The sequence below is a fragment of the Lathyrus oleraceus genome, chromosome 4 (genome assembly GCF_024323335.1).
Source record: "Lathyrus oleraceus cultivar Zhongwan6 chromosome 4, CAAS_Psat_ZW6_1.0, whole genome shotgun sequence".
Classification (NCBI taxonomy): Eukaryota; Viridiplantae; Streptophyta; class Magnoliopsida; order Fabales; family Fabaceae; genus Lathyrus; species Lathyrus oleraceus.
Window position 1 is genome coordinate 45,307,234 of NC_066582.1, and position 15,963 is coordinate 45,323,196.

A 15,963-nucleotide genomic window follows, 5' to 3' on the forward strand; every position below is an offset into this window, starting at 1 on the left:
ACACCTTCCCTCTGTGTAACCAACCCCCTTACTTGTAATCTTTGGCATTTTATTAGTTTTGATTTGAAAACTTCTTATTTTGGGGTTTTATTCGTACTTTTCCCTTTTCCCTTGGAAACAATAAAAGAGCAGTGGCGACTCTGGTTTTATTGACGTCTAGCTTATCAATAGCTTGATGGTCATGAATTTACTGCTACAGAAATTAAGTGGCGACTCTGTTGGGGAGTAGTCTCTAGTGGGTTTAGCCTACTTTTTTGTGTGTATATAATTGTGTATTTGATATATGTATATTTGTTTATATGATATAATCTGCTTGTTGTGCTTGGTGATCTCTGAGTGGTGAGATAAGTTCTAACCCGAACTTGAGTGCAATTAAGATTGGAGGATGGTATAGTCATGTCCGACTTGTGTGAAGTAGTCCTTAACAAGTTGGCTTGAGATCCATATGCTCAGTGGAGACCCTTTTGGATTTGGAAATGTCACACAAGTATTTATGGTTAGGCATTACTATTTCTGATTTGGGGTCCGAGAAGCTGAGGACCGTAGAACATTTACCCCCTCTTGGCCTATTTAGGACGTAGTGTGGAGACTGTTCAAGTGTGGACTTGATAACAGTTGTTACACGATACTACATTCAGACGAGTTTCTCTTGAGAATATTATGGGTCGATGAGTCAGTCATCTTAACCTGTAATATTTGATAGATGGAATTAAGACTTTGGGAACTTTTTAGAACATGATCTACAGGTTTTTATCCTTAGTTCACTCCTTTGGGATAGTTCTTACCCAGACTCTATGCCCGTGATTCACAACAAACTCTTGATTCTTGGTTGATCCAATCAATTCTTGTCAATATCAATGGAATTTGGGTGTTGACAAGGTGTAAGCCATAATCCACCAAAATGGATGATTGATCTTGACAATGACTTAATTCATCCCTTGACCTTTGTTTGCCTTGTGTGCGATCCCTTCTTTGAGATTGTTGCATTCATGCATTCATGCGCATCATAACATTCATCACACGAAAATTTCAAGGAACTGAGATGTTATTTGCAAATATTTTCATACCATGAATTGTGGATGAAGGAACACTAAGAAGTACAATTTCAGATGTCCCGACTTGAAAGAGTTAAGGAAGCTAGCATCTTTTGTATTAGATCCCTGGGACTTCAAACAACGTCATGGGAAGCTTCTGTCTATCTTGTCTGCTGATGTGGTTGAAGGACTTTTGAGTGTGTTAGTGCAGTTATATGATCCTCTCTACTGTTGCTTCAATTTTCCTGATTATCAGCTTGTGCCTATGTTGTAGGAGTATGCTCATCTCTTGGGGATACCTATTTATAGTAGAGTACCATTTAGTGGATTGGAAGATATTCCCAGATCTCATCTTATCGCTGAAGCTCTTCACCTGAAGAAGTCTGAGATAAAGGCTCATTGGGCGAAGAAAGAAGGATTGTTTGGGTTGCCATCTGATTTCCTCATCAAGGAAGCTACTCCCTTTGCTCAAGCCGGTAGTATGAATGCGTTTGAAGCTATCTTTGTGTTGCTCATCTATGGATTAGCTTTGTTCCCTAACATTGACGATTTTGTTGATGTTAACGTCATTAGAATATTCTTGATTGGGAATCTTGTGCCTACTTTGTTGGGTGACATGTACTTCTCTTTAAATCTAAGAAATTCTAAGGGTGGTGGAACGATTGTCTGTTGCATTCCTCTTCTGTACAAGTGGTTTATTTTGCACTTGCCTCAGACACCTACTTTTGTGGAGAACAAGTAATGTTTATGGTGGTCTTAGAGACTTATGTCTCTCATTAATGATGATATAGTTTGGTATGATCCTTCGTTGGGTAGTTTTGAGATTATTGATTATTGTGGTGAATTCTCTAATGTGCCTCTCATTGGTACACAAGGAGGAATTAACTACAACCCTGTTTTTGCTCGTCGTCAGCTTGGGTTCCCATTGAGAGACAAACCTAATAACACTTTGTTAGAAGGTATTTTCTATAAAGAGGGTAAAGATCCCTAACATTTGAAGCATAAGATTATGCACGCTTGGCATAATGTGCATAGGAAAGGAAGATCCGAGCTTGGACCGTGCAACTGTGTAGCTTTAGAAGCTTACACTCTTTGGGTGAAGAAGAGAGCTTTGGAGTTGAAGATGCCTTATCCTTGTGAAAGACCTATGTCTATGGTTGTAGTTGATCAACTAACTCTCCCTAACCAAGATGTAGAGGAGTTGGAAGACGCACTCGCCAAGATGAAGCAAGAGAAGGATATGTAGGAAGAGCGTTTCCGTGCTTTGAGCAAAACGCATGAGGAGTTGCAGTTGGAGTCTAAGGACAAAGATGCACTTATTGAGCTACTTGAAGACCGAGTGACAAAGAGACAGAGAGAGCCGGAGGTTTTATCTTCTAGCATGCCTCAACCTTCCATTGCTTGGAAGAAGAATATTGATCAGTTTGTCCTCGAGAAGACTCAGATGAAGGCTTCTTTTAAGACTGAGATTCGACGCATTCGAAGGAAGTACGCGACTACAATAAGATCTTCTGATGTTGTTGTTAGGGATCCTTAGGATGACTAGTCTCCTTTTCTCTTGTATTTTTCATTTGGTTTATGAAATTGTACTCAGTGTAATCCTTCCAATTATTGCAATTGTTGTTATATATATATATATATATATATATATATATATATATATATATATATATATATATATATATATATATATATATATATATATATATATATATATATATATATATATATATATATATATATATATATATATATATATATATATATTATATATATATATATATATATATATATATATATATATATATATATATATATATATATATATATTTGCAAATGATATAGTAAGTTGCTTGAAAATAAACATAAACAAGCATTGCATTTCATGCATCATTTGCATAAGCAGGTTTCTCTTTCGCCAAATGTCTCATTGGTGTTTCTTTTGTGCTTCAGCCAAGCTGACTCATCAATACAATACTCACGCCAATCACTCCAGAATTATGGAACATCTTGAGCAAGAGAATAGAGACCTGAAAGAGGAGATCGCCTGGCTGACTGCCATGATGGAGTCAGTTCTAGCTACACATAGCCAATCATCTCTAACACTCGCAACTCTTCCTCCTTAGAGGACTGTTATTTCAGAGGTGGCTACCTCTACCATGCCTGCTGCCACCGCTTACTTAGCGCCTGCCATGCCTGCCGGATTCCCGTGGGGAATGTCGCCCAACTTCATGCCTAAAGGATTTGCACCTACTTTTGCTTCTATGCCGGCATCTAGCCCGGTCATGTCTGTGCCGCCGCCTGTAGTGCATACCTTACCTCGTGTGGAAGACACCATTTATCATTCCGAGCCATCTGAGGGCCCGGACGTATATGATAAAATGGATGAGATGAAAGATCAATTTCTTGAGCTGTATAAGAAGTTGAAGACTTTGAGGGGTAAAGACCTTTTTGGGAAGAGTGTTGCTGAATTATGTTTGGTGCCGAATGTGAAAATTCCATCACTCCTTCGATCTACATCAAGGGTTTCAATCGCCACAAGAGGTAACGATTCTATCACTGATCATGCCCATTCGTAAGGACCACTAAAGGAGAAAATTTTAATTTCCGTTGCGTTTTGGATCGCTATTCTCCTTCAGTAATTTCATTTGGACCATTGATGATTGCATCCAATACACCCTTGTCAACAGAGTTGACATGGATACGTGCACAAGCTTTCCAATAGCCATAATTTTCACCGGTGAATACGCCCCTTTAGGTTCGGTAGCCATTATCTAATAAGCAAATCTTAAGACTAGAAACAATCGGAGCTCGTGATACCACTTGTTAGAAGATATGCCTAGATATAGAGTGCGGTGAATAGATCCCAAGTTAAATATTTATCCAAAAATTTTACTTAGAAAAATTTATGGCACGGAAGCAAGTTTCAAATATTTCTCGGATCAAAAATTGTCTAACCGAACCTACTATTGAAAATCCTGAATATGCCTAAAAGTGTCAATGGTATGATAATAATCCACAATTTGATTAGCAACACTTTAAGCAACAAATTGAATACTCTACCATAGTAAAGGTCTATCTTCAATGATAACAACACACACAAAATTAGTTGAAACAAATTATCGAATACTTTGTGTGCGATTAACAAAGTTTGGATGTTTGTTTAGTGTTTGTAGTTCTTATAAATCCAACCACTACCAAATGGTATATGATTACAACAACAAAAATAATTCGAAAATTATTATCCAAACAATGTTGATCAAGAGATCAAAGTAATCAATAATTTGCGAACCAAAAAATAAAAGAGATAGAGAATATACAAGAATTTGTTTAGGCAGTTCCCCAATCGGCCTCACTATGGATACGTATGCCCTCAATTCAAACTCGAATTGAGATATTATTATAATAAATATTACTTTGCAAATGTATGTATACAGGAGATGTGAAATCAAATCCCATAAACCTTAAGTTTGTTCTTGACTCTAGCACCTCCAAAAACCTTGATCAAAGATTGATCAAGATACCAACAATGTCGCTTCAATTCACCTGCTGTTGCTACTTCCATGCACGACCTCTTTGTCTCGAGGCTTTCACCCGGATGAATTAATCCTAAGCGCACACTTATTGAGTAAAAGATATGTCAACACGATCCACCATTTCACGTTACTCCTTTGCACGACACACATAGTCTCAATGCTTTCACTCGATTGAATATGAACTGCATAATTTAGTCCAAAACCTTCAAACCCTAAAGATCTTGAAGGAAAACCCCACATAGGTCTTCTGAGTTGAATCCATCAAAGATCTCAACCCAATATTATCGGTACAATAAACATAACTGGATGTTATCAATTCTAATCTAGATGGCACCCAATCAAAAAATGATTATATGTAGTTTGATTGTGTGTATGCATATATTGAATTGAAGATTATGAGATGCTTTGAAATCCTGGATTCATGTAGGTTTTACTCACTCTAGATACCTTACTAGAGAATGATGCATGTACCAAGTATATATATGTGTAAGACTCATAAGAAGCAAAAGGAATGCACAAGGAATGGAAACAAATTCAATTTTAAAAAAAAATTATCAATAGGTTGACCTATACGAGTCATGTGTCAACCTATTCACGTCATGTGTCGACCTGTTTGGAAGCATGTGTCGACCTGTAAGGTTATGTGCTGCATATAGGAAGACCTGAAGACTCGACACATGAGACAAAAGCTACAAATTTTAATATTGTAGCGTACATGTCGACCTGTACCATTTATGTGTAGACCCGAAGTTTAAAAAAGTCATATATAGGTCGACCTATAGTCGTATGTGTCGATCTATAATGAGGATTTTTCACTTCAAACCAAGTTTTTCATGCTCAACACAATATTTTGATGCACAAATATTTTCCAGACTATTTCCAACAATGCTGACATGCTTCCTAATGCAAGAACGCTAAAATGCACAACTAGACTCGGATGATACTATCCAATGTACATAAATGTTATCTCCTAGTTTTAACATCATTTAAAACATATATAAACGGAAAGATGCACTCATAAAATTTAGCTTTATGTTGTTGTTGATGATGTGTGCGATAGTGTAGTGATAGAAAGCAAAATAGGGTGAAGTGTGATTTGTTGAGAGAGGTCAAGTGAGATTCATAGAAAATTGAGATGTGATTTTGAGAGATTTTTATGGAGTCTTGTAGGATGTGATTGGTGATCAATGATTGAAGAGTGATATTTAATTTATAGAGCTAAATATGTAACAACTTAGGGTAGGCTTGGGCAGTTCTGTTAATCCAGTTAGGGCAATGTTAAGTTTTAGTTAGATTGAAGGAAAAGGTTGTTAGCTGTGATGACTCTATTAAGCAACTCTGTTAGGGACTGTTATCAAGTGAAATTAAATTTGAGTTGGAGTTAGTAAGGTATTGTATTCAATTAGTTGGTTATAATCTTGTTGGGGAGTTGTCAACTATTAGTGTCAGTTATGAATTAGCTAATGGATCGAATTTTAATTAATGAAGAATTGTGTTTAGTTAGTTTGGGTGTTCGATTATGGAAAGAAGTTAGTCATAACATTAGTTTAGATAGAAGATTGTTAAACAATTTGAATGTGGTGCTAAGGGTTGTTAGTATGTTGAGATGGATTGAAGTTAGTTGCTTGTCATGTGTTATGTTGAGCTCAGGTGGTGAATTTAGTTGTAGTTAACATCATATTAATTATAACTAGCCACTGTTAGTGATTCTTAGAATGTTAGGATTAGTAAGTGAAGAATAGTTTGAACTGTTAGTAAAGTAAAGTTAAGGTTAGATTATGATGTTTAGAATTAGGAAAATGTGATGAATCAAATGGTTATGCCAATGAACTGTTAGTGGTTTTAACAGAGTTAGAAAGTTGTTAGTAATTGTTGGCTTTTAAAATGTTAGGGTTGTTAGAATTATTTTGATATGTTTTATAATTAGAGATTGGAACTTAATGCATTAATATGACTATTTTGAAATGATGAAAGCATGCTTGTTTGAACTTTTATGGATTTGTGAAACTACTAATTATTACATATGCTTGAAGTTACTGACATATGTTGAAATTGAATTGAGATATGTTATTTTATTATTGAAAGTGATGTTAGCATGCCATATTAGTAAAGATTTAGTATAGATTGCAGGTTGTTATGGAGGTTTTTTTTGTTTATGGTATGCTTGATGTATTTACGAATTGTTGGAATGAATAATGTGTTGAAAAATGCTAATGAAAGATGGATGAATTGTTAGGTTTAAACCATGATTTGTTTGATTGTGTGAGTGTATGTGTTGTGTATATGGATTGTATGCACTTTTGATTCATGAACGTTATCTTGATATCGTGCTTTGAGTTTAAGTTAGGTGTCTATAAATCCTAACTGTGCATTGTGGTATGATTGCAGGGCTGACATAAATGCATGGTGGCACACTTTGGCATGCAAGGAACTTGGCAACCTAAAGCTCAAATTGAAGGAGAATGGTGATCCAAAACACAACGAAAATTAAAATTTTCTCCTTTAGTGACCCTTACGAATGGGTATGATCAGTGATAAAAATCGTTACTTCTTGTGGCGATTGAAACCTTTGATGCAGATCTAAGGAGTGACCACAAACGTTGAATGGTGACAACGCCTCTACTCAGTCCATACGAACAGATTCCTTCAATCTCATTGCTAGCTGTTACGAATGAAGGCTTTGAGTGAGAGAGAGAGAGAGAGAGAAACAAAATTTCATCTAATGAAATGCTTATGCACAGGGGTTCTATTTATAGAACCACCTGTGTGGGCTGCAAGCTAAAAATCCCATTTAAGTGTATGTGGCCCATATCTTATGGTATACCAAAAAATCACTTAAGCGCATGGTACCTTACCATATTTCGGATTCTACTTAAGTGCACCGTACCTTACGATGTTCTATAATTCACTTAAGTACACCGTACCTTACGGTGTTCCTTATTTACTCTATCTCTCATCAATCCGTCGTTTTGTGTGTGACCCTGTAGGTTTTCGCGACATTGACAATTATATTAAATCACATATTTAACATAATAAACAATGAGTGGTATCTAGGAATACATCACTGCTACCCAAGGCACGAAAATGTCATGCGATTTGACAAATCCCTTTTTGTGATAATACTTGTGCGTACAATTACCCTTTCACCCTTATGTCTATATTGAAAACAAGGCATAGACCGTGTCATCCTTATCTAGTTCAATATCGGCCCCTTAGACATTTATCCTGTTACGCAAGATGGGCAAATTCCATCTAGGTCACTCATGTTCCTCAGCATGCTCCGTGGAGTACCCATCAAATGTCTTTATGTTCAATACTTGTGTATACAATTACCCTTTTACCCATTCACTGATGTATTACTTTAAGCGAGTCTTGTCAGGTGAGGAAGATTAAATACCTAAAGATGAAGGTTTTAAAAACCATAGTTTAAGCTATCAACAAATTCACTAGAATTATTAGAACTTTCATAACATATTTAACAAAAGAAAAATAAATTAATAATAATAGTTATATAATAAATAATTATTTGATTAAATATAAATGTATTTGGGCTCATAACATACAAGGCCCGTTAGGGTTAATTGGGAGGAATGAGCATATAAAAAGCATATGTTGTTCCTCCCATGAGGCCTATCTAGACAGTCTCACTTGCCTCTGTCCTTGTAGTCGCAGCTAGCACAACATTCTTCAAAGGTGATTGTTCGCGTGCACTGAGTGGAGGTGTTGCTCTATTGCGACATTGGTGACCGTCTCCTCGACGCTTCAAGAGGTAAACATGTTAACTCATATTGATTCTCCTTGTTCCAAGTGATTTTGACAAATAGGTTTTTTCTGCTTTTCAGATTGATTTTAACTCATATTGATTTTCGTTGTTCTGAGTGATTTTGACAAATAGTGTTTTTATGCTTTTGAGATTGGTTTTTTCTGTTTTTTTCTTGCTTTTGAGACTCTTGATTCTTTTAATATTTACACTTAATGATGTAATCGTTAGTTTGTTGTACTAAGAAGGGACCGCAAAATAACAAATCGATATTAATAAGAGTAAATCAAGAGAAAGGTATATGAGATATGAAAACATGATCGATTTATTGGGAAATTAATCTAAAACAAGATACATGCCCATTTACAGCAAGATACACATAAATTTACCCCATCGACTCTACCACGAGCCATGTGCAAAAGAAATTTTATCACTTAGAACGAATCACAAACCCATTGGAGAATGCGAAAAATCAGAAGCACAAATGAGCCATATGACGATCAAGAGAAATTACGATTGAAAGAAGATATCAACTCACCAAGTAGAAATCCTAAACAATTCGACAAAGAAAAAGCTAAAAAACCCATCTAAAAAAACCTAAAAGCAAAATCGAGGAGATAAACCGATTTTTTTTTGTCTCTTAGATTCACTTAATGAGAAAATCTATGTGCATTATTTTTTATAAAGTTAAGAAAATACTATAAAATAAAACAAGTTAAAAAGTTAAAAGAGTAAAGCAATCGGAAGTTTTCGTAAAATATTATTGTTGAAAGACACTATGGTTGAATGCTTAGAATTTAGCGGAATAATTTTATTTTTTTAAAAATAAATTATTAATATTTAATTTATTATTATTTTTTTTAATAAAAAATAAAAAATAAATAATCATTAAACACCTCTAAAGAGTAATGATGTTTTTAAATTTAATCAAAGGTGTTGAGTTCGAACCCAACCTTAAACACGCATTAATGTTAAATTTTCTTAGAGAAAATTTTACCATCCACTTAAAAAATTAATCTCAACAATTACACGTAGAGAATATTTGATTTTTAAAAATAATATAATTTTTATTGGATTTTGGAGTTGAATGTTGAAATGCAAGTATTTTAACATTTTTTTATCAAATGAGTTAGTGGTGGAAATTTTATCACTTCAAAATAAATAAATAAAACGTCAGAAATTCAAATCCACAATTTTACCGAAAAATATATTTACACAATTATCAATTAAACTCATTTAAATGAACAAAGCTTATATCATAATATATTTGATCCAAGTATAACTATTTGATATATTATCACTTATAGACGAATTTTATCAAAATGCCATGACACTAACTTATTTGATCTTTCTCTAAAGTTTATGTCGGTGGAGTGAGCAACACCAAGGACATAACAGGTAAACCACACAATTCTCAAATTGTCATTCTAGATTTGTGGGATAATTTCCACTTTTCGACAAGTCAGCATAACAGCTATGCGTAGGGAGCAAGCAGCCTAAACGGCGACGTTTTGCATCCTCTCAATTCTCAATGCACCCTTTTGTAACGAGCGTTATAGACTTAATTCGTTGACATAAATTTACATCCGAAGCTAGACAAGGGCATTTACGTAAATCAACTAAACCAAAACTTCACAGGGGTATTTTGAAAAACCCAAATAAACGAAATTACTAAAAAGTCCATATCTTAAATAAGTGGGAATATCTATTTGCACGTCTCTTTCTGACTTTCACTATATATCACTCTCTCTCTTCTCTCTCTTGCGATTCAATTTTTCCTTTTGGTTATTTTGGTTATTATTTCTCACACACACAACACCGAAACCGCCTTTTTCAAAGGCTACAGCGTCTCTCTCTTCTCTTCTTCTTTTCCCTCTTCGATTCTTAGGGTTTCGTAAATACTCCATCAGAATGTTCCAGAAAACTCTCTAATTTCAATATCATTTTCTTCTTCACAACACTCGCTTGATTTTTTTCATTCACTTTTTATTCTTTTTCTTCAGGTAAATAAATAACTAAATTAATTCTCTCAGTTTTTTTTTTCAGTTGTGTTTTTTCTTTCTTCCTTTGCATGTTTAGGTATACTCGATTATGAGTTCGGTTTGGATATTGTTGTTTTCTAGGGTAAGGAAGAAATGATTTTGTTTTTGTGGAGATTTTGTTTTCTTAATTAGTAAGTTATTGAGCTGTTTCTTTTTTTTTTGAAAGTCAAACCGTGTTGAAATTTCAGTTTTTTTACGATAGTTATGAATATTTAAGTGTGTATTTAAGAAATTCAAATGCTAGATAGATACTGTGAAGTCTAGCTTGAGTATAGGGTTACTTGTTTTGATTTTTCTCTATGAATTTCAGCTTCATGAGATTGTTTGGGGGTTAATTTGAGTTGGTTCTGTTTGTATGTGTACAATGTATGAGGTTTAATTTGGGTTCTGATGGTATGAGTTCACACTTAGATTTTTTGTTCTCTCTTTTGAATTTGTTGGGATTTTGTAATATTAGACTAGGTTTTGATGTTACTTAATATGTTGTGATTGTTTTTGTCTATTGTAATAATGAAAACCCTAATTTGTGCCTAATGCCATTTTCATATTGACTTTCTTTTTGGGTTGTTTGTTTACTTTCACAAAGTAAGCATATGCATTTCTGTCTGTAAGTGGTTAAATTCCTGGTTTGGTTATGTATGATATTTCTGAAGTTAGGAATGGAGATGCTCACTTCGTGATTTTATAGATAACTTGACATTACTGTATCCTAGGTCACTTTCATGCCATCTTTGAATTTGTTTGACAATTGGTTTTAATTACTGGTTCATTGACTTTCAGATTGAAGCTGCTGATTTATACTTATAAGTTGAAGCCTGAGTTTTGAATTTTTAACCATTCAAAGTCATGTTTAATGAAGGAGCTCCTGAATTTGTTGTTGATCAAAGCATGTATTACCCTGCTCCCACCAATTATGGTTTTTACTGTACAGGTAAGTCCAAAAATCTGTGCCTTTTTGGCTTTGGGGTTGAATATGGTTGATCATGTGTTATGGAATATATATGCATCATATTGACCGTTGTGTATTTATTGTGGCCAGGATTTGAATCACCCGGTGAATGGGAGGACTACCCTAGGATTTTTGGTGTAGACGGTCCTGATATTCAGTACTCGGTGAGTTGGTTCTCCTCTCTGCCCGAATGCGTCTCTGTCATATGTTGGACTGACATTTGATTTAAATTCTTATTTCTCTGACAGGGTGCGCAAGATGAAAGTTTTCCATATGTATATTTTACACCTAGCTATGGATTTGCACAGTCTCCATACAATCCATACAATCCTTATATTCCAGGTGCTATGATGGGAGTTGATGGGTCATTTGGAGGAGCACAACAGTATTACTCCCTCCCCAATTACCAAAACCCTGTTTCTGCGCCAGCTTATTTTCCTCATGTTCAATCAGAACATTTTCATGACAGTTCTGTTGATCCATTATTTGATAACAATGCTTCTGTCAATAGACCTGATGGAAGAGGTACGAACCATAAGTTCAATTCAGCCTCTGCTTCTTTTACTATGAACTCTTCAAAACCATTATCAAATCAGACAAGTTCCTTAGTCTGGGAACCTGAGGGGCCAAGAGCTGATGCTTTGGCAAAGAAAGATTTGACAAATGGAAGCGGCCCTAACAGTGGTTTTCCTAATTTTGCTTCATCACCTTATCATCAGGTAATAAGCTTACTCTTTTGAGCTGCATTGAAATTTGAATTTGAGTGTCAAGTCAGTGCTGTCGTGACAGATATGTTGCCAGCTGCCATAGGCAATTTGTCAAAAGAGGTCTGCTATAGTGCTATGGTGGCGCCATAGGCTGCAATAGTATGTTTATATGGCAGAATTTTGACCATTGACTACATTGTCTCAAGCCAGTTTTGCTTTTGACATATTTAGATGACAATCATTGCACACTGATAATATTTTAGCAAGTTAATACTCTTATAGGTCAGCTTTTCCATGGTACTATGTTTTTGATTAGGAGACACTTCGAGGGAATGACTAGATGTTTATTAGTTTATAGAGGTCTTTGATGCTGTAAATATATTGTAGTAATTGTATTGTTGTATTTGCTGATTTGCGTTACAAATGTATAAAATTTTATTGTCTTAGACTCTTAGTGAGATTTTATTTTTGAGAATGCTCAATAGCTATATTTCCCCATTGTGGTTTTGTAGGCTAGAAGTGCTGATGTCTCATTCCAGCCTAAAGATACTTTTTCCAATGGAAATATTTTGTCACATCGTAATCAATTGAATGTAGCTTCCCCAATGGGTAATGGGTTTTCTGACTATGGATTGAATGCTACTGGACAGTCTGCTATTGCCAAATTTCGGCCAAAGGTTCATGCTGCTAAAGTGCCGGGTGATTTAAATAGGGGCGGTGATGTACTATTGGGTGAGCTAAATCGGGGCCCTAGAACTAGTAGGCCGAAACATCATATGGCTGTCAAAGCCTATACAGCCAAGGCAGGAGATGCCAACACTCAAGAGAACATTATTTATACTGATCAATATAACAGGGAGGACTTCCCTATTGACAATGAAATTGCGAAGTTTTTTGTTATAAAATCATACAGTGAGGATGATGTTCACAAAAGCATTAAATATAATGTGTGGTCATCAACACCCCATGGAAACAAGAAACTGCAGAGTGCTTTCGAAGACTCTGGGAGAAAAGCTATTGGAAAATCTGGAGGCTGTCCTATCTTTCTTTTCTTTTCAGTGAGTTTCCATTACATTGATGCATTTACTATACTTCTAAAACTCATGTATAAGTTTAACCTTGTAACTCCCTTCTATTTATCATACTGACCCTTTCTTTTTCAATGTAGGTTAATGCCAGTGGTCAATTTTGTGGAGTTGCTGAGATGGTTGGTCCTGTTGACTTTGATAAGGATGTGGACTTCTGGCAGCAAGATAAATGGAGTGGGAGCTTCCCTGTAAAGTGGCACATCATAAAAGATGTGCCAAATACCAATTTTAGGCACATTATACTAGAAAACAACGAGTTCAAGCCTGTAACTAATAGCAGAGACACACAAGAGGTATATAAAGTTCTGTTCAGTAGTTTATTTATCTATTAAGCATATTTTCTTATAATTTGGGTTGATCGTAACTCAACCTTACATAACCAGCTTGTAAGGTGAGGACCACCCATATTTATAAGTACATTAACCTTTTTTTCTCTGTCGAAATTTTTTATTTGAATTGGTGAATATGGTATCTTGTACATTATTAAGAAACAATTGAGTAGCTAAATCTCCCACATACTTAATCCACTGCAAACAACTAGATTGTGTAGACACTTTTGAATTGTTAGACTTCTTTCCTCGATTGTTTGATGAAGTAGGTGCGTGTATATTTTCTTCCTTTCGTCTACTATAGGAGCTCTTCAGCTTGGCGTGGGTTTATTTTTTCTCCCTGCTGTTAATATAATTTTGACCATCAAGTTCCCATGTTGTGTGCAGATAATGTATAGGAAGGGTCTGGAAATTCTGAAGATATTCAAAAATTATACTTTGAAGACATCTTTGCTTGATGACTTTATGTACTATGAAAACCGACAGAAGGTCATGCAGGAGGAGAAAGCTAAATTTCTAAGCAAGAATTTTGGAAGTCCATCATCAGTACCAGTGTTGGAGCCACCCCGAAAGCTGACTTATGCTTTTGAAATTCCTCCTGTCAGTGATGAGAAAAATTCAAAGATGGATGATCTGGATAGCTTAAAACACACTTCAATTTCAAGTGTTGGAGCCACTGTTAATAGTTCTGATGCCACCAGCAATGCATCTGTGGATGAAAAGGCTGAGACCGGTGAAGTTGATAGCCAAGATATTTCTTCTGTCCTGAAGATTGGTTCTGTCACCATTACCCCCAAACAGGTACCAATTGATGTTGTCACAGTAGGCTCAATGCAAGTTAAAGTTAATGGATTTTCCGAGTCTTCTGGTGTTTTAAAGGTTGGGAGTACCCCACTTGATTCCAGATCTCTACAGGCAGGCAAAGGAACCTCTGACATCAACACTGGACCTCAACCTTAAGTTTTGTCTGGGGATGTCAAAGGCATAATTTCAGTCTAAATTGAAAGATGGATTAATATCTCCCTGATTGTTTCACAATTGGGAAGTTGGGTTTCTTTTTTATATTTGTTGGTATCTTTCACTTGATTGATACAAAGACCAAACCGTTAGATGAATCTTTCTAGCGAGTTTGATACAGAAAGCTTTAAAAGACTTCATCTTTATATTTTGTCGGTCAGCAAACAGTTCACATGGTTGTTTTCTTCCTTGCAGATTTCATCCATTATTTTGTCTTAGTATGAAACTTTTGCTGTTACATGTCTCGTTCTGTTATGCTTTGAGGTTTCCATTCTGTTATGTTAAGATGGAACTTGTCATGTGCTTTTTTAGTTTGTTTGATAAATAAAGAAAGATATGTAACATCTGAATCAATAAAAGTTTGCTTCAAGACTGAAATTGAATATGTGTATGTCTTTCTTGGGTTTTAAGTGAATTCAATAAGACTGAACGTGCCCCACAACTTCCATTATTTCTTTAAGAATTATTGGCATTTGATTGCCTATTTATTACTAGTGATGTCAAATTCACGTGCGACACTTCTTTCAAATTAAGGGGTATCTATCATGGCGTGGATGTAACATGGCTTAGCAATAGCATTGAATGAAGACTCTATGTGATGCTGAATTGAATATTTGTCTGTGTGGAAACTTGTAGATACGGATGATACAAAAGTAGATCTGGTTTTTATTATTAACATTTGAATATGAGGCGGCTTCTATAGTGAGCAAGAGCCCCATGAAGGATTTTTAGGGGATTGCTCATTGAATGTATTTGGTTGGAGGTTACTCTTCCCTATTTTAAAACTCAAAGTTATTATTATTTTATTTATTTATTTTATTTTCGTACCTTAAATATACAACATCACTTAGTAAATTGAGACATTCATCTCAATTTCCCAAAAAAGTATTTTTGGCGACTAAATTCAGTCTGAAATATTTTTTCAATGAATTTAAGATTTGTTTTTGGCTAATTTTGAAAATACTGATTGATTTAGCCGAGTTCTAAAAACAATAATAGGAGTTGTGTGTCAATTAGTAAATTATATTATCTCCATCTCAAATAAGTGATTCAATTGATTATTTTACATAATAAAAAAAATAGAGAGAACGAGGCCACTCTTATCAAATATTGAGAATGACGACAATAATATTACTTAGATGATAGAATTGAAAAATGTGTATTGAAAATTGAAACGTGTCATTTATTTTGATATATTGATCACTTATTGTGAGACGGAGAGAGTAATACTAATAGTACAATGAGACAAGAATTTGGGATAAGATGAACAAAGTTTAGGATTTATCACTTCACATATTTCCATAATTATCATATTATCTATTTCAAAATTGTATTAAATTCATCTTGACGAATAATCCGGTAAAAAATAAAAATCAGTAGTGTATAAAAAATTTGGTATATCGGATATGCGGAGTAACATACTAGTTTTTTAGAAGTACTTATCTTTACCAGATTTTTTTGAATAACTGTAAAAGATCTTCCAGTTTAAAAGCTATTTATT

General features: G+C 34.8%; 1 protein-coding gene across 2 annotated transcripts; it reads left to right on the forward strand.

Annotated features, from left to right (window-relative positions):
- Positions 1–8,203: 8,203 nt before the first annotated feature.
- On the forward strand, positions 8,204–14,913 carry LOC127138796 (YTH domain-containing protein ECT2). 2 transcript variants are annotated; one of them, XM_051065329.1, is made up of 7 exons: positions 8,204–8,339; positions 11,153–11,303; positions 11,412–11,485; positions 11,570–12,040; positions 12,541–13,086; positions 13,197–13,409; positions 13,833–14,913. In XM_051065329.1, the coding sequence occupies exons 2-7, from the start codon at positions 11,219–11,221 to the stop codon at positions 14,403–14,405; spliced, it is 1,962 nt and encodes a 653-aa protein (XP_050921286.1). In that variant the 5' UTR covers positions 8,204–8,339; positions 11,153–11,218; the 3' UTR covers positions 14,406–14,913. The 2 variants fall into 2 exon arrangements, with proteins under 2 accessions (XP_050921286.1, XP_050921285.1); XM_051065328.1 differs by lacking the exon at positions 8,204–8,339 and adding an exon at positions 10,080–10,333.
- Positions 14,914–15,963: the final 1,050 nt, after the last annotated feature.

Excerpts from the sequence above, each read along its gene's own strand:
- LOC127138796 (XM_051065329.1), top strand. The coding sequence starts at position 11,219 with ATGTTTAATGAAGGAGCTCCTGAATTTGTTGTTGATCAAAGCATGTAT. Across the intron at positions 11,486-11,569 it reads GTCCTGATATTCAGTACTCG|GGTGCGCAAGATGAAAGTTT; the intron begins GTGAGTTGGTTC and ends TTTCTCTGACAG. Across the intron at positions 12,041-12,540 it reads CTTCATCACCTTATCATCAG|GCTAGAAGTGCTGATGTCTC; the intron begins GTAATAAGCTTA and ends GTGGTTTTGTAG.